The sequence below is a fragment of the Geotrypetes seraphini genome, chromosome 9 (genome assembly GCF_902459505.1).
Source record: "Geotrypetes seraphini chromosome 9, aGeoSer1.1, whole genome shotgun sequence".
Lineage (NCBI taxonomy): Eukaryota > Metazoa > Chordata > Amphibia > Gymnophiona > Dermophiidae > Geotrypetes > Geotrypetes seraphini.
In genome coordinates this window covers 67,335,556-67,361,303 of record NC_047092.1, presented here as the reverse complement: position 1 = coordinate 67,361,303, position 25,748 = coordinate 67,335,556, and the positions used below count along the sequence as shown (strand labels likewise).

Below are 25,748 nucleotides of genomic sequence, written 5' to 3'. Positions count from 1 at the left end.
AGGATTTTTACAATCACCACCCGGGGTCTAGAATCTTTGGTCGGGCGTGGGCCAAGGCGATGTGCTCGTTCCAGGCAGAGCGGGCCAAGAGACGTCGTGTCTGGAAACTCTAATTCCAGCCAACCCTCCAGCTCGGCAGTCAGTTGGTTGTCCGGTATATTTTCAGGCACTCCCATAAAGCGCAAATTCCCTCGGCGAGAGCGGTTCTCCAGATCATCTATTTTAGCAGCTTGGAGCTGTACTGTTTCCTGAAGAGCCGAGAGATCCATTTCATGTAAGTTTAGGGAGTCTTCTGCTGTTGAAACACGTTGCTCCAGCTCTGTTGTTCGAGCCGTCGTGTCGAACATGAGCTGCTCTAGCCGGGTTATTTGGGTCGTCAAGGCATCCATCTGGGGGCCCAAAACTTGCGCTACCGCCGCTTTCAATTCTAGCAGCGCCCCAGCTGAAAACTCCGTGACTGCCGTTCCGGATGCGGCCGCCATCTTGCCCGCCCCCAGGCTCGCACGCTCCTTATCTTTGCGCGTTGTTTTCATGCGCGCCTTCTCCTGAGACCGGGTTAAGTATCTGTCCATAAGAACCGGCACCCGTTGCTAAGCGATCCGCGGCCGCGTGAGGTCTGAAAGCCAGCGGTAAACGCGAGGGTAGAGGTGGGGTCTCGGAGCTGAGCAGGAACACGTCCTCACTCACTCATGGCGTCGGGTCCTCTCTCTTGTGGGTCACTTATAGATTTTCTGATCTGTGGATCATCAAAAATTCCTGCCTTTAGTTTTTCCATGATAAGTCCAGGTAGCATATGTGCAATGTATTCAATGCACAAACCATCTTTATTCAAAGCTTTTACGAATTGTTTCATCAGACCTAGCTTTATTGGTAGTGGTAGCAGTATGATTCTATCTCGTGCTGCCAAAAGTTAATTGATTACATTTTGTCCTCCAACCACCGTATATTCCCTCGGAGGCCAATCTTTTTTTTGTCCAATATTCATGTTTGACAAAGACATAAAAAACATGGATACTTTCAGCCTGTTTTACAAAGCCGCACAGCAACAGACCCGAACCCTATTAAATCTCTGTGGGCTTTGGGGCCGTTACCATGCAGCAGCCGCTAGCGCAGCTTTGTAAAACAGGCCCTTTGTGTAGCACTTTGTTGACCAAGAAGAAAATTAACCATCTTCAAGTCTTCACAAATCACTCATTGATGTTCTTAGTAATTTATCTTTTCCAAGACTAAAGAGATGGCCTTGTACTCTTCTTTCATCCTGGTGGAGTGACCGATTGGATTAGAACCATATTTGTTGCCATTATTGAAAAGAACACATTTCAAACTACGTTTTGAACTGTCGCTGAAAAGACCCCACTCACTTGGGTTATATTCTGAAAGACCAATTTTTGCCAGAAGGTTTACAAAGTCATTGCAGAATACTAAGGTAAAGAATGGCAGCAAGTCCTTTACTCTCCTTCGATAAAATGTAATTTTCGTTCCAGACTGAAATACATTCTTTTTCTTTAGTTTGGAGGCAAGCAATTCAGAAGACTCCTTGGAAAGATTTAAGTCCCTGATCAGATCATTCAATTCATTCTGGTCAAAACATTCACTATGTGAAATTGTTTGGGAAACACTGTCACTGCCCCCACTTTCTTTAATTTGTACGATATCGGATATGCAAGACTCATCCTCTGAGAGCTGTAGTAGTTTACGGAAAGATGGAACGGGTACAAGACCCGAGTGTGGAACAGGTCTCCTGGCCAAAGGTAGATCATGTTAAGACTACTTGTCATGATTATTTTGATTGATGCCTATGATATTAACAATACAAAAATAACAGTCATCGAAGTGGTTTTTCGGTTCCCTCCAAGCCATTGGTACTCCAAATTTCAGGCAGCTTCTCTTTCCATTTGTTCACTGACACAAATGCTCCATACAAGTTTTGCATACAACACGAAGAGCCCATGGCTTATCTTGATCTTCATGCTTAACACCAAAATAACCTACATATACTCTTTATACAAACTTAGAAATAGGTTTCCTACTTGCTTTCAGTATGTACTCCCCACAAATATATCAAAATGTCAAGATGTTTCAAGCAGCTCCGTCTTGAAGTAGCCATAACCTCTATGGTGTTCGATCTGCAAAAATGAAATATGAGTGGGAATATATATACATCTCTTATATAATCATAACTATTATACAGTTAAGTTACTTACCTTTTACAATCCAATGTTTTGGATGTAAACTACAGTTGGAAATGCATAAACACTTTCATTATATTTGCTAACTAGTACGCAAAAACACAAACAAGGCAAAGTTGAAAAACCCATTAGAATTTAAATCTATGTTTTAAACAGATCAGGTTGAGAAACCTGTGAAATACAAATTTATGTAGTCTAAGGAAACCATGTTTACCATCTATATTTTTTTGCACATAATTATGTAATATAAAAGAACAGGCGATTTTGTCATTTGAGCTTTACATTTTTATGCTAGTATGCATTATAGGAAAAGAAGTAAACAAATAGTTGTGAAACAAAGGTCATTATACACAAAAAAAAGTGGGTAATTTAAATTTCCATTCAAAAAAGAAAGCTTGTCATAACATCTCAATTCTGCAGAAGAGATCATTTAAATAGCAGTAAAAAAAAATTAATAAATTCAACCATACTGTCAGCCTATAGCGCTGATACGGTCTATACAAGCAATTTTCTGAATCAATGCCCCAAATAACCTCAGGAACAAGTCAAAAAACCCAAGGCACCAATAAAAATTTATTATTTTTTATTGGCCTGTGTAATTGGTGTTACTGGAAATGGAACAGTTAAGAATTATTTACTAGTGATAAACCCTTGTGACAAAGCCTCCAATAAAACCACATCAACCTCCAATTTAATCTCAGTAGTGGGATCACCTTCTAAAGGGAGGTACAAATGTATTGTCCGCTAATTGCCTTTCTACTTCTATAATATACGTGGAATAATCTATCACTACAATTGAACCTCCCTTATCGGCAAGCTTAATTATTATTGAAAATCATTTTACAAATCCTGCAATGCTTTCCATTCCTTTGTGGACAAATTAGAATGACGGGACGATCGCAACAGGACAACATTCAATTCTTTCATTACCAATTTTTGGAACATTTCAATAGATGAATCAATGACACCTGGTGGTGTCCGCTGTGATGGCAGTTTACATATGAAGAGTCCACTTGTATTGTCATGTTTGTCCCATGCCACCCTGCCACATTCTCCTCATCACTTGAACTGTTCAAACTTATATCAAAGGTAACCTTTAGCTTTGTTTCCACTATTAGCAGTAGATTGCATCCAATTATATACTCTGTTTTTGTTGGTAATCTTGTTCATTTCTCTTAAATTTATCAAACTTAACCTTTTTGACAGAATTCTTAAAATCCTGTAACTGGCTGGTCATTTGATCTATTTTAACTGCATCCTCAGGTGGTAATGCTGAGGAAAAAGTTGAAAGAACTTGTTAAATCTCCAACTTAAGCACCCCCAATATCTTCTGGGCTTGTTTAATTATCAGGATCATTAGATCCATTGAGCATTTATTCAAAATTTTGTTCCATCATGAAACAAACTGCATTTTTCTGATATAAGTGAGGCTCTTTTAAAATCTGTAAACCACGAAGGATGTGTTTCACTCACAAATATTCAATTAATGTAGATGCATGTAACTCAGTACGAACTGCCCGTTTTTGTAACCGTTCCAGCTTTAACTAAACGTCTTGGCTAGTAACATCTCCTTGTGTGCCAGAAAGAGGAGGTGCCAACAGCAACTGCTAAAGACAAGTCTCTGAAAAGCTTAAAACATGATCATTGCTTCCTTGATTCATCTTTGGATTGTGCTGATACTCCACCTCAGCACAATAAACACATTACTGCTCTCCACTATTATCAGTCATCAAACATAAAAATCCAAATAATAATCAAAAACCTAACCCTCATCAAACTTCAGTCAAAGAAAAAAGAGAAGGGTATTAACAAAATCTTTCACCCACAGCTGCTGTTAATATCAAAGATAAAAAGTGGGAAGTCAACCATCTATTTAATTTAATTCAAACAACTTCAAATGGTGAGAACTTCATATTCATTTAAGCAGTCAGATCATAGGAGCTCAAGTAGTGTATTCAATCTGGTGGTCCTTTTCATCTAGTATTTGTGGAAGAAACATATCGGGATTTGAAGACCAGACTTATCAAACACCGTTCCCGTTTGAATTTGCAAGACACTAATGCTCTTTTAGTAACCCATTATTTGGCCACACATCACTCTTTCGGTGATTTGCACTTTGTAGCATTGGAAGTAGTACCGTCTTTGCCCCAGGGAGGGGATCTTAATGCTATTTTGGTAAGGAAGGAAAAAAAGCAATGGATTTTCCATATGAGCAGTCTGGCTTCCAAGGGTTTGAATCATGAGTGTCACATTTAAGTTATATGACTAGTTCTGTAAATCGGGGGTTTTTTTGTATGCCCTTTGTATAATTTTTGAAAGCTTTTTTAATGATTTTGGGAATGGCAGCTTTTGGTGACGTTGATTAAGTAGATTGGTTGTTTTTGGATGTTGAGGGGTGGAGATTTTGCAGGGATCATATATAGACAATAGGTTCTTTGAGGCATTAGGTTCTTTGAGGCATCATATATAGACAATAAGAGCATGCGTCGTTTGAACAGTGAGTACTTGCCGGTTTTTATTGCGTCAGTAGTTTGGATGATATGTGTGGTGCGCCTCCTTTTCATTTAGTTTGTCGCATTATTTTGTTGTTTTGTCATTTGGTTTTTATTTGTATTAGTTGTGTGAGATTGTATTTATGTTTTCCAGATTGGCAATTTTTGGTGAAAGGTCCCCCAAAGAAGATCATGGTGATCGAAGCGCTTTATTAAGATAATAATGAGAGTCAGAAGGTAAGGGAGTTACGCCAGCGCTGGAGTCTACATAAGACCATTAAGATAAGTGTTGCCACTTTGGACTTTTGAATACTATTGAAAGTGACTAAGCAATATTTCAGACTAAAATGTTTTGTAAGATTCAGAGGGGAAGTATTTTAACTTAGTGGGGATATATGATTTAAGATTAGATCTCAGGATGGGGATCTGAAATAACTGGGCGTTATAAGAGATCCTATGATCTGATTGTTAAATGAATATGATGTCTTCACTGTTTGTAGTTGTTTTGAATTAAATAGATGGTTGAGTTCCCCTTTTTTTCTTTGATATTAATAGCAGTTGTCGGTGAGAGATTTTGTTAATACCCTTCTCTTTTATCTTTGACATCATGAACATTGGTAGATCTATGACTGTCTTTACTAGATTGTAAGTTCTTTTGTGTAGGCACTTTCTCTTCTATGTTTTGATGTACATCACTGCGTATGTCTAGTAATATTATAGAAATGATTAGCAGTAGTAGTATCTATAGTCATGAGGAGATGGACATAGCTCAATGTATCAGACCTTGATGCCAATGTGTAGGAATGACTGGCTAATATTCCCTGTCTCAGAGTGGACTTTTGAGGGGCTAAAATAGAGGAAGTGACCTAAAAAAGACATGAAGATTCCATGGTAACCTTATTTTCAAAAACTTCCAAACCTCAAATGTCTAAGAGGTTTTACACTCCAAGACATTCTTCTTACTACACCAAGAGAAGGTTCACATAACCAACTACACTCCCTGAATTATTAAAACAAAGATGTTCCAGACAACAGGATTAAAACAAAACAAACAACCTTAACCCAATATTCAACAGAAATCCCAACAGTCTTTTTGACTCCATACTAGGGAACCTAGCCAACATGTCTTACCTACTCCCTCAAACTCTCTATAGGAGGCTGTCTCACTTGCCTTTACAACTGATGGACCCTTATAACAACCAGTCATTGGGTTCTGCAAATAGTGAGACAAGGCTATGCCCTTTGATTTCCAGGAAAAAAAACCCTCCAAATCATCCTCCAAGAAAGTTGGATTTCTGCTCCCAGCAGAAGACTCTCCTGCAGTGGGAACTCTCAAACCTTTTTCAACTCAGTGCCATAGAACCTGTTCCTTTGCAGTAGAAAGGTGGAGGGTTCTACTCCAAATACTTCCTCATCATTAAAAATACCCGAGATCTCCATCCAATTCTAGACTTCTGTGCTCTCAATAAATATTTGGTGAAGGAGAAATTTTGAATGGTCTCTCTGGGAACACTATTACCCTTATTTGAAAAGAATGACTGGATTTGTTCTCTAGACCTCAAAGAAGCCTACACACAAATTCCAATCTTTCCAACCCACAAGAAATATCTTTGCTTTCAAGTGGGAACATGTCAGTACCAATACAAAATGCTCTCATTTGGACTGGTTTCAGCACCCAGAGTGTTTACGAAATGCTTAGTGGTAGTGGCTGCCATTCTCCGGTCTTGTGGCTTTCATGTGTTCCCTTATCAAGACAACTGGTTGATCAAAGCCCCTACACTTGAAACAGCTCAGCTGTCCATGGATTCAACTATATGTCTTTTAGAAATTCTCAGATTTGCAGTAAATTATGACAAATCCCACTTACAGTCCACTCAAACTTTAGAATTTATTGAGGTAGAAAGCTCGTGCCTTTCTACCTCAACACATGCTCAACAGTCTAATTCATATCTGTCAAAATGTCTCCAGTCTTCAGCACATCACTCACGCCAAATGATGCATCTTCTGGGCTACATGGCATTCACAGTTCACGTGATTCCATTTGCCCATGTACATATCGGGGAACTTCAATGGACTTTCTTGACCCGATGTTTTCAGTCCTTCAAAAGACTTTCCCAAAAAATACAAGTAACCTCAGACCTTAGTCAGTTTCTTCAGTGGTGGCTGTTACCAACCAGTCTTTCCAGAGGTCTTCTATTTCATGTTTGGTTGGGGCGCTCACCTAGATAGCCTTCATACTCAAGGTAGCTGGTGTTCTTATGAGAAAACTTGCCACATCAATTTCCTCTAGCTAATGTTCTGTGCATATTCCAGGATCACTTCCTCAATCAAGTAGTACTCATTCGAACAGACAACAAAGTAGCCATATATTATGTGAACAAACAAGGAAGCATAGGGTCTTGCCCACTTTGTTAGGAAGTGATCCAGATTTGGTCCTGGGCTATACCTCACAACATATTCCTCAAAGTAATTTAGCAGGAAAACAGAATACCTTAGTGGACAGGTTGAGCAAACTCCATCAACTTCATGAGTGGTCACTCAATTCAACTGTTTTATGTCAAATACTCAAAGACTGGGGGACTCCACAACTGGATCTTTTTGCGTCCCACCTAATCACAAGCTTCCAGTCTTATGTTTCAGAATCTACACTCCCAATTGTCTGGAGTTGGATACCTTCTCACCTGGCAAGGCAGTTTCTTTAAGCTTTCCCTCTAATTCCTCTACTTTGGAAGACTCTACTCAAACTTTGCTAGAAACAAGCTACTATGATACTCATAGCACCTCGGTGGCCCTGTCAACAATGGTTCCCTCTTCTCCTGCAGTACAGTTTGTGGGAACCCATCACACTGCAAATCTTTCCAACCTTGCAGATTTAGATTGAAGGATCTCTGCCCCATCCCAATCTACGTTCGTTAGCACTCAAAACATAGAATCTATCTCACAGGTAGAAGATGCTTTCGTATTTTCTGCACCAGTGACAGTCATCATTGACGCTTCTAGAAAACCTCCACTCAACACTACTTTTGATTCAAGTTGACTCATTCCACAGACTGGTGTAATCTGCATTCACTAGATCCAATCACTTAGCCTTGCCCTTTGGTTCTAGACTACCTTCTACACTTTCAAACTCTGGTCTCAGAACTGCTTCAGTCAGAGTTCATCTCAGTGCTATTACAGCTTTTCATATACTTCTGGATAAAAAACATTATCAGTACATCCTTAAGTCTCCAGATTCATGAACAACCTTTTTCAAACCAAATCACCAATCAGGCCTCCTCCAGTTGCTTGGGATCTTAATGTTATACTTTCCACTTTAATAAAGTCTCCATTTGCACTACTTTTGTCTACTCAAACTTCTAACTTGCAAAGTAGTATTTCTAGTCTGCATCACATCTGCACGTTGAGTTAATGAGCTTCAAGCTAGAGAATGACACGGGGAAAAAATCTGTCACCGCCCCGTCCCCGGCCCACCATCCTCTGCACCGCTCCGTCACCGCCATTCCCTTCACCGCCCCGTCACTGTCACCGCCATCTCTTTCACCGCCCTGTCACCGCCACTGCCATCCCATTCACCGCCCCGTTACCGTCCCCGCAGCATCCATATAAGCCTTAGTACTGTAATATTTAGCTTATTCCTTTCTTATAAATCAAAGTTCCTGCTGCTGAACTAGAGAAAGAGATGTTCAGCTGGCAGGGCTTTGTTTATAAATTTTTATCAACACAACTAATATACTACTTTATCCTAAAGCAAAAAATAAATAAATAAATATAATTTTTTTCTACCTTTGTTGTCTGGTTTCTGCTTTCCACATCTTCTCATTCAATTCCTTCCATCCACTGTGTGTCTTCTCTCTGTGTCTTCCATTTGCTGTTACTGTGCCTCTCCCTTCACCCTCCCCCAATTGGTCTAGCACCCATCTTCTTCCCTCCGCTCCCCCATAGTCTGGCATCTGTCTTCTTCCCTTCCAGCATCTTCTCCCCACTCTGTCTTCCACATTTCCCTTCAGGGTCTGTTCTTCTCTACCCTCTTTCAATGTCTGTTCTATTCCTTTCCACCACCACCCTTCCCTCCCTCCTTTACAATCTGTTCCTTTCTACCACCCTTCAGCTCCTCTCGCGTGGCCTATCTATCTACCTCCCTCCCTCTTATTTTTGTGGCACGTTACATTGTAATTTGTGCAAGCCGCTGGAGCCTGCGAGCTCTGTCCCTGTCCCATTCCCACAAACTATCTCGCTTCTGTGTTCCTATTTTCCCCATTTCTAATATCTCTCCTATGTATCTGCCATTGCCCCCCCTGTGTCCATATACCATCCCCATGGCATGTCCCCTTTATGTCTCTGTCCCTATGCCCCATTCACATAATTTCCCCTCTTTCTGTTACCTTCCTCTGTCCAGATTTCCCCTATCTTCCTCTTCCATACCAGCGTGTCTCTTCTTTTCAACCCCATCTAGCTTCTTTCCCTCTTTATCCCCCCCCCCTGCTTCCAGCATCTGGCTCACCTGCCTGTCTTCCCCTTTCTTTCCTGCTGTGGGTTTCTTTCTTTCCCTCTTCATCCCCTTGGCCCAGAATTTTTTTTCCTTTCACTCCCTCCTTCCTAGTATGAGCCGGGAACAAACGCGATCTCCCGGTCTAGCAGCCCCCACCTACCCGATCGCAGCGTTTAGCCAGCTCCCTCCCTCCACCTCACCTTACATTCTGAGTTTGCCGGCTTCCTTTTTCCCCAAGCCGCACGCGTTTAAAAAGACGCGCAGCGCGGCTGTGCGAGTCCATCAAGCTTCTCCTCTCCTGCAACTTCCTGTTTCTGGTTGCGTCAGAGGAGAAGCTTAATGGACTCGTGCAGCCGCGCGTGCACGGCTTTTTGAACGCGTGCGGCTCAGGAAAATGGAAGCTGGCAAACTCAGAATTTAAGGTGAGGTAGAGGGAGGGAGCTGGCTAAACGCTACGGGCGGGCGGTGGCTGCGGGGACCGCGCAATCCTAAATGCCTCATTGCGGAGACAAGACCATTCACCGCTCCACGGGCGGTGAATGGCCTTGTCCCCGTCCCCGCAGCGACTGTTATTTTTCATTCCCCGTTCCGGCGGGTTACCCGCGGCTAAATGCGGCTAGCAGTGGGTAACCGCCACCGTGTCATTCTCTACTTCAAGCACTTGTCAGATCCACCTTATACAATATTTTATGATGATGGGGTGGTTCTTCGTATTCATCCAAAGTTCCTCCTGAAAGTTGTTTCCGAATATTATCTGAATCAATCCATTGTGATTCCTGTCTTCTTTCCAAGACTATATTCTCATCCTGGTGAAGCTGCCTTCACACACTGAACTGTAAACATGCTCTTGCTTATTATTTAGATCGGTCTAAACCTCACAAATCATTGATCCTAACAGACTTGGAGCTCCCGTCACCAAGAGAACCATCTCAACATTGGCAGAATGTATGGGCTGTTGTTAGAAAGACATGTCACTGCACATAAAGTTAGAGCAATGGCAACTTAAGTAGCTCATCCATGTTCCACTCCCATTGAGGGCATCTGTAAAGCAGCCATCTGATCCTCATTTCACACCTTTATATTCTACTACTGTTTGGAGAATCATTCCTGATGGGATGGTCGGTTTGGTCAAGCAGTTCCTCAAAGTTTATTCTCCATTTAGATGTCAACTTCCCTCCATTCCTTTTACTTATACCAGACTCTGAAGCATGACCCTGGCAGCTAGAGAGTCCTACATATGAAAATATGCTGCCTGTGAGGAGAGCAGGCAGATATTCTCACAACCTTCCATCTAGTTGACTTCTTAGCATTTTTATGGAACTGGTGGTCCCACGAGCTGACGGGCAGGAAAGCATCAAGGCATGCACCTTATAGGCAGTCTTGATACTTTGAAAATTTTTTTAAAGTGACAGTACATTTTAATACTGTCCTTAGGCTCTGTGGATGACACCACTCACGTGTGAGAATATCTGCCTGATGTCCTTCTATAACACCTGTTATGTGGGAGCAACTCCTGAACTTAGGAGTTACTCACTTGTGTGAATATTGACATTCTGCTTGCTGACAGAGAAAGCAAAGTTACTTACTTAAACAGGTGTTCTCCTTTTATTTGTAGAATTTATAGTCTGCAGATTTGGGAACCACCATGATATGTTACACATTTAGTAATGTCATGGAATTTAAAAACATAAAGCAAGAACAATAAGAAGCATACCCCTTTGAGGGCTACAAAGCAAGAGCAAAGGAGATACACAGACACAAAATGGCAGGATTGCATGGCACAACAATAATTTACCAGACATATCAGCGGCAGACAAGAGAGACCAGAATATAACAGCTCTGCAGTTAAAAATGGAAGTTAAGAATAAGGGCTGAGGATATGGCACTGGACTAGAGCTAGGGATGAGAAAAGGTATGGAGTAGGAAAGGAATGATTAGAAGTGGTAAGACAGCAAAGTTGCTATTTATAACAGATGTTCTTTGTAAACAACAGTATTGATTACATTTAATGGCACCAGAAAATAACAGCTCTCCCACACCTCAAAAAATGTATAGCACTTCCTATATGCAACACTCTTTGCAGGCTTCTCAGTTGGTTTTAAAAGAAAACCAGCTGTTTTTATCTGGATTGAAGACTCTTTAGTACTCAAGAGGTCCCCAGTAGTCCTGGGGCAATTCTGCTTAGGAGGTTACAGACTCTCTGAGATGGAATGGGATGATTTATCTTGGCCATTTTATCACGGCCACGATGAAACAGCCTCAATGAATTGAACTCTCCATGACAGCTGCGATGAACCACGATGAATTGTGCCTCTGTCACTCATTCCCCCACCCCCACCCCCGCCCTTGCTTTTCCTCTTCTCCATACCCCCTCATCGGTGCGTCTTTTATCTCAGGACAAGCAAGCAGCATATATATTCTCACTAATGGGTGACGTCACCGACGGAGCCCCGATACAAACCACTTCAAAAATGCATCGCCACTTTAAGTGTTTAGAAAGTTTGCAATAGCCTGCAACGTGCATGCGTGAGTGCCTTCCTGCCCAACGTAGGCGCGCGGTCCCTTCAGTTTCTTAGTTTCCGTGGAGCTAAGAAGTCGCGTTTCAACAACTGTTGAAATTTTTTCTTTTTCGCTGCCTTCCTGCTCTCGCGGTTTGTGACTTTTTTGTCATTTTTTCTTTATATTTTCTTTGGGGAAAAAAAAGATTTAACAATTTTTTTTTTTTCTTTTGCAAGTTCGGCCCAGCAGGGCCTGTTCTATCACCTTGGCCTCCAATTTCTATCTTGCCAGGGAGGTCGTCCCTTCGATGTCCCGCCCACAGTGCAATCACTGTGCTCGGCCCGTATCGGTAACTGACCCGCACCACTGGTATCTCCAGTGTTTGGGGCCTGAGCACCGCCCGGAGACTTGTACCCGGTATTTTTCTCTTCAGAAGGGGACTCTGAAAAACCGCCTTCTTCAGCAAAAACTTATTTTTGATGCCATTGTGGAGGGGGAGCCGACATCACTACCGACTTTGGCACCGACCAAAGTGACACCGCATCTTTCGACACTGGTGGAAACATCTCCGGTGTTGCAATCTTATGTGGGTAAGCTGGCTAAGAAGCCTTCCCCTAACCTATCTGTGACTCAGGTCAAGAAGGCATTGAGCCAAATCATACAGACCTCGAAGAAGTCTCATAAGCGCCCGGTCATGATCTCGGTGAGTGCCTCGACATCGCCCTCCTCATCGCCGGGCCGGAGTGCGGCACCAATGGTATCGGCTAAAAAGCAAATGGTACCAGTGCTTTCACTAAAGCAAAAAATTGACAATTTGCTTAGGGAGGAATTGGGTGAGCATTTTCAAATGCTGGTACCTACCCAACTCATGTCCATATGGATACCGGTTGGCCAAGCTGCGTCAACACTGGCTCTCCAGGTGACGGTTCAGTCTGAACACATGGCACCGTCCGCATGATACTCCACTGGTGTGGAGACTATCGACACAGGAGTCGATTGATCCTGTCGATTGATCCTGTCCCACGGCACCAGTTGTCTTCTACATAGACATCTGGAGAAGTGACTCCGATGAGGTCTCGGAAGTCCTCTTCTAAGATGAAACATCTTGAGACTTCAACACTGAATCTTCGGCACTGGCCTCGCTCCATTCAGGATTCAGACTTGTTTGGAGACTTGGAGCAGGAACCACTCTCGTCTGATAATGAGGACTCAGCCAGTTCAGATTCACCTCAATGTTCTTCTCAACCTGCTGCTTTTTCTGAGAGATCCTCTTTTTTTCAGATTTCTTAGGAAGATGTCTGAGGACCTGTCTAGTCCACTGGAGGCGGACTCCAAATATAGTAAGCAGTTTTTGGAGGCTGTAAGACCGGGGGTGTCCAACCTGTGGCCCGAGGGCCGCATGCGGCCCCGTGAAGGATTTTGTGTGGCCCTGGTCGAGGGCGATGCAGTGTTTTCCTCTGCTGCCCCTGGGTTTTACCATCTTGCCAGCTCCCTCCTCTGTCTTGCTGCAGCGTTTGTGCATTTGTGCGGCCTCAGAAACATTTTTTTCAGCCAATGCGGCCCAGGGAAGCTAAAAGGTTTGACACCCCTACTCTAGACTATGACCAGCCACCAAAGGAGCTGTTGAAGCTTCCCATCTATGACATTCTGCGTGAAACTTTCTATAAAAATCTGGAGATTCCACTTTCCATTCCTATAGCTCCTAGAAAGCTTGATTCATTGTATAGAGTGGTTTCTATACCTGGGTTTAATAAACCTCAGTTTCTTCATGAGTCTCTTGTTGTAGAATCGACCTTGAAGAAGTCTGCAGACGCTAGTGTCTATGCTTTTGTACCACCTGGCAGAGAAGGTAAAGCAATGGACAAATTCAGTAAACTCCTTTACCAAAATGCAATGCTGGCAAACTGAGCTGGAAACTATAATTTCCACTTTTCATTTTACCTGAAACATCTGGTTAAACAGTTTTCATCTTAAATATATTCCGTCACACAAAACTTAAGCTTTTCAAAATCTTATTGCTTCAGTTCTACAATTGAGGAAATATATGGTCCGCTCTACCTATGACATGTTCGAGCTTATATCACGAGCGGCAGCCATGTTGGTGGCTATGAGATGACTTGCCTGGCTCTGTGTCTCCGACCTGGATGTCAACCATCAAGATCATTTAGCTAATGCTCCGTGTCTTGGGGATGAACTTTTTGGACCATCCATGGATACTGCTACCCAAAAACTGTCTGCCCATGAGACCAGGTGGGATACTTTGGTCAAACCTAAGAAAAAGCCTCCGCCACCTCGTGCCTTCAGGCCTACACCTTATCAATGCATATTTTCTGCTAAGCCTGTTACTCCTGCTCCTGCTCAGCCCAGGAAGCAACAGCAACGTCAACAACCTAAGCAACAGGCTGCTCAGCAAAAACCCACGCAGCCTTTTTGACGTGTTCCTTAAGAGCATAGCCACAGTTCCCATTCTCCAACAATTACCTCAGCCGATTGGAGGACGTCTTCAGCATTACGTAACTCGTTGGGAGCTCATCACTACAGATCTCTGGGTGTTGACCATCATTCGTCAGGGTTACACTGTTCATTTTCACACCGTGCCTCCAGATCATCCTCCGAGAGAGTCTATTTCAGACCCTGCGCAGTCCTCTCTTCTTCAGGAGGTTCAATCCCTTCTTCTGCTGATTGCCATCAAGGAAGTTCCTCCCTCTCAGTGAACTCAGGGATTCTACTCCCATTACTTCTTAGTTCCCAAGAAGACGGGAGGACTGCAACCCATTCTGGATCTCAGATCTCAACAAATTTCTAGTCAAGGAGAAATTCCGGATGCTCTCCCTCACTCTTTTTTATCTTCTTCTGGATCAGAACGACTGGCTATGCTCTCTGGATCTCAAGAAGCCTATATCCACATACCAATCCATATGGCTCCCCGCAAATATCTTCATTTTCAAGTCAATCAGCACCATTACCAGCACAAAGTTCTTGCTTTCAGCCTGGCATCGTCTCCCAAGGTCTTCACAAAATGCCTGATTGTGGTGGCTGCATCACTTCGTTTGCACAGCCTGCAAGTCTTTCCTTATCTGGACGACTGGCTGATTAAGGCTGTCTTCTCTCAGGAAGTGCTCCTCCATACATCTTGGACCATCTCCTTCCTACAGGTTCTGTGATTCGAAGTCAACTTTCCCAAATCACATCTTGTTCCTACTCAGCGTCTACAATTCATAGGGGCGATCCTGGACACCACTCTAATGAGAGCGTTTCTTCCTATAGATCGCATGAACATACTGCTTCGCCTCTGTCAGCAGATGTTTCAAATTCAGTCTATCTCAGCGAGACGCATGATGGTTCTTCTAGGCCACATGGCATCCACAGTTCATGTGACGTCCTTAGCAAGACTACATCTTTGCACTCCTCAATGGGTCCTTGCTTCTCAGTGGTCTCAAGTGAGAGATCGACTCTCCAAACACATTTCTTTGTCATTATCTCTTCTGGAGTCGCTTCATTGGTGGTTGACATCTTCCAATCTCTCCAGAGGTCTCTTATTCCATTTGCTCCCTCATCAACAGGTAATAACAACGGATGCATCCCCTTATGCATAGGGGGCGCACTTGGACGGTCTTCAGACCCAGGGCTTTTGATCTGTGACAGAGAAGAAATTTCACATCAATCTCCTCAAGCTCAGAGCGATGTGTTACGCCCTCAAAGCTTTTCAGCATCGTCTATGCCCTCAAGTCCTCCTCCTTCACACGGACAATCAAGTAGCAATGTACTACATAAACAAGCAAGGAGGCATGGGCTCTCTCCTGCTATGCAAGGAAGCCCAAAAAATTTGGACTTGGGCAACTGCTTGCAACCTTTTCTTGAAGGCTGTCTACATTCAAGGGGAGAAGAATTCCCTAGCAGACAACCTCAGCAGAATTCTTCAGCTTCATGAATGGACTCTCAACTCTGCAGCTCTCCAGTCCATATTTGCTCAATGGAGCACTCTACAAGTGGGCTTGTTTGCAGCTCCTCACAATCACAACTTGCCCCAGTTTTGCTCCAGATTCTACTCTCCTCACCACCTGGAGGCCAATGCATTTTTGTTGGATTGGATGGGCCTGTTTCTGTATGCATTCCCTCCAACTCCTCTCATGTTGAAGACTCTTTTCAAACTCAAACGAGAGGCGGCCACCATGATTCTCATTCTTCCTCGGTGGCCCAGGCAATATTTGTTCTCCCTTCAACTCAGCACCAGGGAGCCAATTCCTCTGTCAATCTTTCCTACTCTGCTTACTCAGAATCAAGGATCTCTTCTACATCCCAACCTGCAAACGTTATACCTGACAGCTTGGTTTCTCTTGGGCTAAATCCATCTACTTTACATCTCTCTCAGCCTGTACGCAATATTATTGACGCCTCCAGGAAACCAGCCACTCAACAATGTTATTAACAAAAGTGGACTAGCTTTACTTCTTAGTGACTCCTTCATCATTACAATCCAACTTCCTTGTCAGTAGAGTTGATTTTGTATTATCTACTTTCTCTGTCTGACTCTGGACTCAAATCTACATCCATCAGAGTTCATCTCAGTGCTATTACAGATTTTCACATGCCAGTTGGAGGAAAGCCTCTTACTGCTCATCCTTTGGTCTCCAGATTCATGAAAGGGCTTTAAATGTGAAACTACCTCTCAAACCTCCTCCTGTAATCTGGGACCTTAATGTAGTTCTTTCCAGGTTGATGAATCCACCATTGGAACCAATGCCCACAGCTCAGCTCAAGTTTCTCACCTGGAAAGTGGTCTTTCTCATCGCCCTTACCTCTGCAAGGATGGTCAGAGAGTTAACAAGCCTTGGTGGTAGTTCCACTTTTCACAGTTTTTCACCATGACAAAGTGGTTCTGTGTACTCACCCAAAGTTTCTTCCGAAAGTTGTCACAGAGTTTCATCTCAATCATTCGATTGTTCTGCCAGTGTTCTTTCCTAAGCCTCATTCTCATGCAGGAGAAACTGCATTGCACACTCTGGACTGTAAACATGCTTTGGTCTATTACATTGACAGGACAAAACCTCATCGTACTTCTCCACAACTCTTCGTCTCTTTTGATCCTAATAAGTTGGGACTTCCTGTTTCCAAAAGAACGATTTCCACCTGGCTAGCTGTATGTATATCATTCTGCTATTCTCAGACTGGACTGCCCCTGGAGAGTCATATCAAAACCTACAGAATTAGAGCTATGGCAGCTTCTGTTGCATTCCTTAGATCTACTCCCATTGAGGAAATCTGTAAAGCTGCCACCTGGTCCTCAGTTCATACATTCACTTCTCACTATTGTCTGGAGTCTTTGTCCAGACGGGATGGGCACTTCGGCCAATCTGTATTACAACATTTATTTTCCTAAAGGCTAAGTTTCCCACCATCCCATTCTTGTTAACTTGGAGGTCACCCATTAGTGAGAATATGCTGACTGCTTGTCCTCGGATAAAACAGTTACTTACTGTAACAGGTATTATCAAGGGACAGCAGGCAAATATTCTCACAATCCACCCACCTTTCCGGGTTTGCTTCTTAGCTGGCTTATCTTAACTGAAGGGACTGCCTATCTACGTCGGGTGGGAAGGCACTCGCACATCTGCGGTGTGGACTATTGCAAACTTTCTAAACACTTAAAGTGGCGCTGCACTTTTGAAGTGGTCCGTACCGGGGCTCGTCGGTGACTTTACCAATTAGTGAGAATATCTGTCTGCTGTCCCTGGATAACATCTGTTACAGTAAGTAACTGTGCTTTCTTCTCCACCCCCAATGCCAATGCTTCTCTTCCTCTGCCCCAAACCCCACTCTAATGCCTCACCTCCTCTCTGCCCCACCTCCACCATGCCTCTCCTCTTCCTCTGACCCCTCCCCCCCTTGCATACCTCTTGAAAAGTTCTCTGGCAAGAGCTGCATCTTCAACCCCCTGCTTGGCCAGCCTTGGCTCCCTTCTGACATCACTTCCTAGTCGCGGGACCAGGACATGATGTCAGAGGGGAGCTGAGGCTGGCGCAAGCAGGAGGTGGAAGAAGTTACTCACACCGGCAAACTTTTCAAGAGGTATGTGAAGTGGGGAGAGTGCTCCTACTATGAGGGTGCTCCTTTGGGGAGGCATAGCCCCTCCATACAAGGTCAGATGCTGTCACGGACAACTTAGCTATGAAATGGCAGTGCTAAATCAGCCATGATGAATCATCCTAGACCCCCCTGAACAGAAGTCTGTAGCTAACAGGGCAACCCTTTTACAGGGAACCTATTTAGCTAGTCTGCATTAACAACTGTAGAGCTCGGGGTCCATTCTTCTAGTATCTTGGCTGTCTCCTGGTTGGTCTGGAGCTTGAGCACAGTCTTTTTGGCCCCATTGCAGTCCAGTGGGCTTTAATGTGTGTCGGCTGCATTTCCTTCCCCTAACGACACGTGTGGAGCTGTGGGGATCTGAGGTCTTAGTCTGACTTCAGTCCAGCTGGCAGCCCAGAGATTGCAGCATTTAAACCCTTCTACGTTGTCTGAAGCAGGAGTCTGCTCCATACTCCAGCTGCTGTGTGAACTGAAGCAGACACAGCACCAACACATAGAAGTGAGTATAAGCTATTATAGCCTATGGGAGAATGGGGGTGGGGGGGGAGAGGGAAAGACTGAAAATTTTTGTTTTACGGGTTGCTGGGGCTTGGTTTAGGATCCCCCATCTTCAAAATTGTTGAACATTGATTTTGCTCTCTCAAGCCATTTGTTTTGTGCCACCATGCTGCTGTGGTGGCTGCCGTGGTGGCCATCATGGATTTCCTGGTTTGAATTAAAAAGCTTCCATCTGCCTCAAAGCTCCTTGATTTTGCTTAAAATTGATAGAAATTTACTTCTCAGGCTGTTTTACCCCAATTCATGCCACATTTGTGCTGGATGGCTGGCTGAAGAACATCTGTGTTCCATGTGCCGTGAGACACTTGTGGGGGTGCAGAGTGACAGGCTTAGACACTATGGTCCCTCTAAGCTTGAGAGTCGCAAATGGCTTGTGTTTCAGGGAAAATTCCTCCCAGAGCCCTCAGATAGTGTCGTGGTGAATCACAGATGCATGGACACCTCAGAGCCCACGAGGAAGTAAGGGGAGTCCCTGCAGGGGTCCTCTGGGTATCCTGTTTAGGGCTTTACCCCTGATTTGGTAAGCCTTATATGGAAGCCTGTTGGAATTATCAGGAGCTGTATACACCGTCTGGAGTCACTCTGGGAGTTGCGTATAGGGGTTTACCCTCAGAGTGCACCTTTCTCAAAGAAGAACCATGGATAATCCACAGAGGTCCAATCAGAGAAAGACTGGAGGTTAGAGTCGCTACCTTTACTGCCCCAGAGTGAATCTTAATTTTTAGAAGACTCAGGGTCTCAGGTGGAGGCTGGTAGCCCTTGTCCTGGGAGAAGACCCAATGGTGCGCCTTCCTTTTAAGCCAGCGGCTTTGCTGGAATTTATTGCAGACTCACTGCAGGAATTAAGGCTAGTATCCCCACTGCCTTTTGCTGCACAGTATTTAGTCATGAGCAGCTGTAAGGCTCAGAATACATCTTTTCCTTCACATCCAGACCTCATAATACTGTTCACGGAGCATGGTGAGACCTGGAGGATCCTTGCAAGTTGCCTGGAATATGACAAAGTTGTGCCCGATGACTATTAATTTGCAACAGTTGCCTGCTTAAGGTAGATGCATTGGTAACTCAAGTTACTAAAGGTACTTCTCTGCCTAATTTAGGGTGGAGTGATTTTAGAGATGTGCAGGGTCACAGAATGAGGCCCTGGCTTTGTGTCTAAAGGTGGCGGCTGCAGCGTCTTTGGTTGCACACGCCTGCCATACCAGATTGCATCAAGACCCGCTGGTGGAGGACGACGCATACTCACAGTTCCTAATTTCAGGCATGGATTATGTAGCAGATGCTTTATGCAATGTTTTCAGAGTTATGAGCAAGGTTTTTGCTTATTTGATCTTTGCCTGTGGAATGCTCTGGATCAGACAGTGGGCAGGAGATTCTGTGTCCAAGGCCACTTTGATCAGGCTTATATTCTAGGTCCAAATGCTTTTTGGAAAAGGACTAAATGATCTTATGATCAGTGTGGCAGATCATTGCTCAAAGTCTTTGCCTGATAGACCACAGATCCCTGGGTGGGTGGGGGGTCAGGTTGTGATTCCTTTTCGGGGTTCTCGATGATTCATCAGTCCTTGCGGGGTCCTCTGCCCAAAGATTGTTTCAAGGTTCTCAGCAGTTTTGGAAGCATCAGGATAGCAGCCTTAAAAAAGGCCAATGATTCCAGGTCAATAGCCAAACACCTCCCCCCCCCCCCCCCCCCCCAATTGGAGGGAAGTTGTCTGCTTATTGAGAGGCTTAGGCAAGGATTTCCTTGGACCGCTGTGTTCTGTACATCATTCGAGAAGAATACAAGCTTAGATATCTCTCTCTCTTTACTGGACATATTCATGGACTCTCTGGCTGGCTGGTCCCAGGCTCTGGTTGTCTTCTGATGACTCGCTTGTCAGGGTCTCCTTCTTTCTCCGTGCTAACCATCCATCTTTCATCTCTGTCCTCCTCTTCCGTTTCCCTTCCCTACCCCGGAAGTCTGGCATCTTTCCCTTTGGCTCGAAATTTGGCCCTCTGTTTCTTCCCTCCCTCCATTCCAGCTTCCCAGTCTCACATTAAAGCAGCCTGCAGAGGTTCACCGGTCAGCTGTAGAGATCCTAGCAGGCTGCCGTAGCCTCAGCAGCACGTTCCCTCTTCAGCGGTCCCGTACATCAGAGGAGGCCGATGGTCCCGTAAGTGCTGCGATGGCCGATGGCAGCCTTCTAGGATCGCTACAGTTGACCAGTGATCCTCTGCAGGCTGCTTTAATGTGAGACCAGAAAGCCGAGATGGAGGGAGGGAAGAAACGGAGGGCTAAATCTCGGGTCAAAAGGAAAGATGACAGACCTCCGGGGGAGGGGAGGGAAATGGAAGAGGAGGACAGAGATGGCAGATGGATGGTTAGCACGGAGAAAGAGGGAGACCCTGACAAGCGAATTACCAGAAGACAACCAGAGCCTGGGACCAACATGATTTGAATAATGACTAGACAACAAAAGGTAGAAAAATAATTTTATTTTCTGTTTTATGATTACAATACATCAGATTTGAAATGTGTATCCTGCCAGACCGGGTGTTAGACAGCAAGTGTGAACTAGGACCTAAAAGAGAGAGGAAAAGTCTTTTTTATTTATTTTGTTTACATCACAGAGCCAGCGTGGGGTTGGAGAGTTTGTAACCATATACTTCTACTAAGACTAAGGGATCCTTTTATTAAGGTGTGCAGCGTGCGTTAAATCGGTTAGCGTACCTTAATAAAAGGACCCCTAAGTATCTTAATAAAAAATTTGGCCCGAGACAAAGCCTATATTTTAGATTTCGGCCCCTTATGTGATTGAGTTTGACACCCCTGCCCTAGAGGATCCGGAATGCTTTAAGCTTCCAGCATGGCTCTTGAGCACAACCTTAAGGTGGAACGGCTACTCTTTGACTAGTTGCTCCATGAAGCAGTCCCTCACAACTTCTACAAATCCTGTTTCCCTAGTGCAGTTGGAGTGACCCGTACTCCAGTCTATTCCCGGGTAGTTGAAGTCCCCCATCACTGTTACACTTCCAGTCCTGCATTCCTGAAGATCTGCAGAGTTTGTGTTTTGTCTTTTCTGGGGCTAGACCATTCAGGGTTGTTTCGCTCAGAGAGCGCCACTGGTGAATGAATACATCGTGGTCTATGGAGACGATTGATGGGTCTACTGTGGTCCAGAATGTAGAAGGGTCGATTTTTGGTCGGGTTTTGAAGGAGGTTTTGTGGGTTTCGTGCTTGTTTGTGCTTTGAGTCCAGTTGATGTTGAAGGTGAATTTGAAGTGGTCAGACCAGAGGGAAGGATGCCAGGCCCCATTGGAGATATGAATGTTCGGTGCGTGGGGGTGTTGTGACATGTAGGCTGCAATATCAAGTTGGTGGCCTTTTTCATGTGTGGGTTGATGATGTAGAATTTGGTAAGAGAGTGCGTTGAGGTATGAAATTATGCCAGAAGCTTGTTTGGAGGAGGTGTCTTCTAGGTGGAGATTTATATCTCCGAGGAGCAGGTTGTGTGTTGAGGTTAATGAGTTCCGGAAGATGAAATCTTCAAGATCGTGTTTTGTGGTGTTCCATTTTCCTGGAACTATGTAGCAGAGGATGCAGGTAAGGGTGTCTTTGAGTGACTTACTGGAAAGTTGGACGGCTAGCAGGTCTGATTGTGGGGAGGAGTGTTTGTCTAGGACAGTGATGGTAAGGTTGTTTTTTACTAGGATGGCCAAACCGCCCCCTCGCTTTTTTTCTCGGCAGACTAATTCAAGTTTGTGTCCCTTGGGGCAAAATTCTGTAATGCTAGGGTCCGAGTAGGAGGATAGCCAGGTTTCGGATAGGAAAAGGCAGCCTAGTTGTTCATTAACTATCCAGTCTTTTATTAGGTCTGCCTTTGGGCTGATTGATCTTATGTTCATGTATGCACAGGGGATTGAGAAAAGATGTTTGTGGTAGCTGGGGCTAATCTGTGGGTGAAGGAGGTTCTTGGGTGTATGGGGGAGTTTGTGACCCGACTTCTTTGTGTTAGGGGGTGGTTTTCGTCCCCATGTGGGTGGGATGCTTTCTTGTGAGGCTGTTGTGCATTCTATTAGGTTTCTTGTCTGGTGAAGTTTCTTGGGTGATTGTGTCTGCCTGTATGTTGTTGTCACTATTGGTATTGGTGAAAAGTGGTGGCCTGCTGTTCTCCAGTTTGTTGTGAGTAGGGAAGAGAAGTAATAGTGTGCATAGGAGTTTGGTAGTGGGGGGTGACATGTTGTTGGTTAGCGGCTGGAGAGTGACTGAAAGGTTCAATGCAGGAGCAAAAGAAGAGAGCTGTGGGAGAGCTGGGACTGAGGGCGGTTGAAAACCGGCCAGTAGCCTTTCTCTGGGTGAGATCCGCGTGGTTTCAGTGATCTGGGGGGGGCGGCAGAACTGGGTCACAACACCCAGTAAAAGTTGGGCAGAGGCAGTCAGGTAAGTAACCTGCACTGGCAGGAGGCTTTCAGCGATCCCCGGTGAGTGGAGGAAGCAGGGGCTCTAAGAGAGAGCAGAGTCCTCCTGCTTGAACGGCGTCGGGCGGAGAAAGGAGGGACAAGATGGCAGAAACTTCCTCCTTCCTCTGCCTAGTAAGTCGCTGGAGGGAGAGGCTTTCGGTGGCCCTCAAGGGCTGAAGAAAAAAATCCGACTCAAAAGTCGGGCTGCGTCGGCGATCCCCGGTGGCTGGAGAAGCAGGGGCTCTAAGAGAGAGCAGAGTCCTCCTGCTTGAACGGCGTTGGGCGGAGGAAGGAGGGACAAGATGGCAGAAACTTCCTCCTTCCTCTGCCTAGGAAGTCGCTGGGGGGGGGGGGAGGCTTTCGGTGGCCCTCAAGGGCTGAAGAAAAAAATCTGACTCAAAAGTCGGGCTGTGTCGGCGATCCCCGGTGGCTGGAGAAGCAGGGGCTCTAAGAGAGAGCAGAGTCCTCCTGCTTGAACGGCGTCGGGCGGAGGAAGGAGGGACAAGATGGCAGAAACTTCCTCCTTCCTTTGCCTAGGAAGTCGCTGGGGGGGGAGGCTTTCGGTGGCCCTCAAGGGCTGAAGAAAAAAATCCGACTCAAAAGTCGGGCTGCGTCGGCGATCCCCGGTGGCTGGAGAAGCAGGGGCTCTAAGAGAGAGCAGAGTCCTCCTGCTTGAACGGCGTCGGGCGGAGGAAGGAGGGACAAGATGGCAGAAACTTCCTCCTTCCTCTGCCTAGGAAGTCGCTGGGGGGAGAGGCTTTATAAAGTTAAGAACCTAACCTTTCCTTCATGGAGAGATTAACCCAAAGCGGTTTACAATATATTGAATAGTAATCAGGTACTCTTAAGTATTTTCCCTATCTGTTCCAGCAGGCTCACAATCTAACTGTGGTACCTGGGGCAATGGAGGTATTAAATAACTTGCCTAGAGTCACAAGGAGCAGGCTAGGATCGAACTCACAACCTCAGGGTGCTGAGGCAGCAGTTCTAATCACTAGCTCACTCCTCCACTTCTAGGTCTGAAGAAACAGTATAGCATAAAATTTGATTCTCGTACCTTTTGCCTTTTTATCAGTAAATTTAGGTGTAATATTCATTAATAGAGGTAAATTAAATTTCATATTGATCATCATTAAGGGGTGATGTTTTTCTTCTATTAGTAGTTCATTTAAATAATCTTAAGTCAAAGAGAAAATATGAAGTCAGCTGCCGCAACGAATGTAACTCTACTTGTGGTGTAAGCATTAGACCTTAGAATATCTATTTTACTATTTGTTTTTAGTTATGCCTTACACAGACTGCACAAACAGTGATAAGTAAGCTAAAACAAAAAATATATTTGAGTTGAACGCTTAGAAGTATAGGGTATCTATATAGGAAGATGATATAGGGTCAGGGCTGGGGAGTTCACAGACTAGAAGTAGTTCAGTCTGGGACTGAGTTTCGATAGTGATGGCCATGCAGTTGCAGATGCTGGCTTGTGCAGGCAGTTGTTCAGAGAGAATTTTGTGTGGGGTTGGGGCTGATCATCTGACTGACTGGTACTTAGATAACATGTCCTGAAGATGGGAAAGTACAAGAACCAATTGCCTGTAAGATAGATGGGCTATCAGTAGGATAGGTAATGATTTGCACATGATTTATTGTTTTCAAAATCCTATTGAATTTTACTGTATATAAAAGTGTTGAATTCCCATGTGTCAAGTGTATTGTTTAATATTGTATAGTTTAATATGTATAAAATAGTGGACATACCTGCATTCACCTGATCATGTGTAATGTTATACCTTTATAATTCATAGGATAATTCTCCTTTTTTTTCTTCCAGGAAATGAATTGAACATCCAAAATGATAAAAAGGAAAGCACATCTGTGAAAATAAATGAGGTTTGTTAAAATGACTGAATATATTTTTGTTGAACTATAAATTTCTGGTTTAAAGTTTGTATGATATACTTTTAAATGTCTTTGCTCCTTATAGTATTCATATAAAAAATGCTGGCCTTGAAATTTATGGTTTAAAAAATACAGTTCATATTAGAACGAGGGTAGACAACCTTTTTACACAGATAGCTGCATGAATGTCAGTACTATTCCTAGAGGGCCACACACACACAAAGTTAACAAATGTACCATATAATTTACTGTCCAAAGAAAATGCCCTGCCCTTTCGCTGGCATCCACTTCTCCCGCACGCCGCGTGTCTAGTTTTAATTTTTTAGAAAAGCACTGCGGTCCCGGTGTTTGCTCTCCACTGCAGCCAGCCCTAGTGGAAACAGAAGTTGTCAGAGAGGGCGGGCCGCAGTGGAGAATGTCGGCTGCGGCAGCAACTCTAAAACACAGCTTGCGACCTCCCTTCGTGCTTTCCTTGTGCCACGCTCCACCCACTAATGACGCTACTTCCGTTTTCAGCTTAGGCGGAGCACGGCACAAGGAAAGCACGAAGGAAGGTCGCAGGCTGCATTTTAGAGTTGCTGCCAAGCTGACATTCCCCTGCCACAAAAACGGATGTGAGCGGAGGTGAAGGGGGAGGATGTGCCGGACCAGGAAGCCCCCTAGACTGTTTTCTTCAAAGGTAGAATGGGGATAGGTTTCCAAACATGCTAGACTAGTGGTGGGTAGTGAAGGGAAAGAACTTACAGGGCTAGGAAGATAAGGTACCAGAGAGAGAGATGGTGGGCAATGTTGTGGAGGGAGAGTAGTTGGGCATGGGGTGCTGTGAAGGAAAAAGGAATGAGAAACTTGAAGGGAAGATGGAAAGAGGCAGAGATGGTGGACCTGGGGGTGTGTACAGGGAGGCAGATATATAGAATAGGAGAATAGGATAGTTGGAAAGGGAGAGATATGGTATGGGAGGGCAGTTGGGAAGAGAAAGGGACTTGGGGATGGAAGGAGGGAGAAATGTTAGATCTGGGGGTAGAAGGGAAAGAGATGGTGTACATGGGGAAAGGAAGAAAGGAGAATTATTGGACATGATGATGGAAGAGGAGCGAG

The 25,748-nt window shown here is 44.5% G+C and overlaps 1 protein-coding gene across 5 annotated transcripts in view; it reads left to right on the top strand.

The window, feature by feature from the left end:
- The window catches only part of SCAF11 (SR-related CTD associated factor 11), a 543,954-nt gene that overhangs the window by 297,215 nt on the left and 220,991 nt on the right, over positions 1 to 25,748 (top strand). For all 5 annotated transcript variants that reach the window (XM_033958790.1, XM_033958787.1, XM_033958788.1 and 2 more), the window contains one exon: positions 24,583 to 24,641. In XM_033958790.1, coding sequence (XP_033814681.1) covers positions 24,583 to 24,641 — 59 coding nt within the window. The remainder of the gene's footprint in view (positions 1 to 24,582; positions 24,642 to 25,748) is intronic.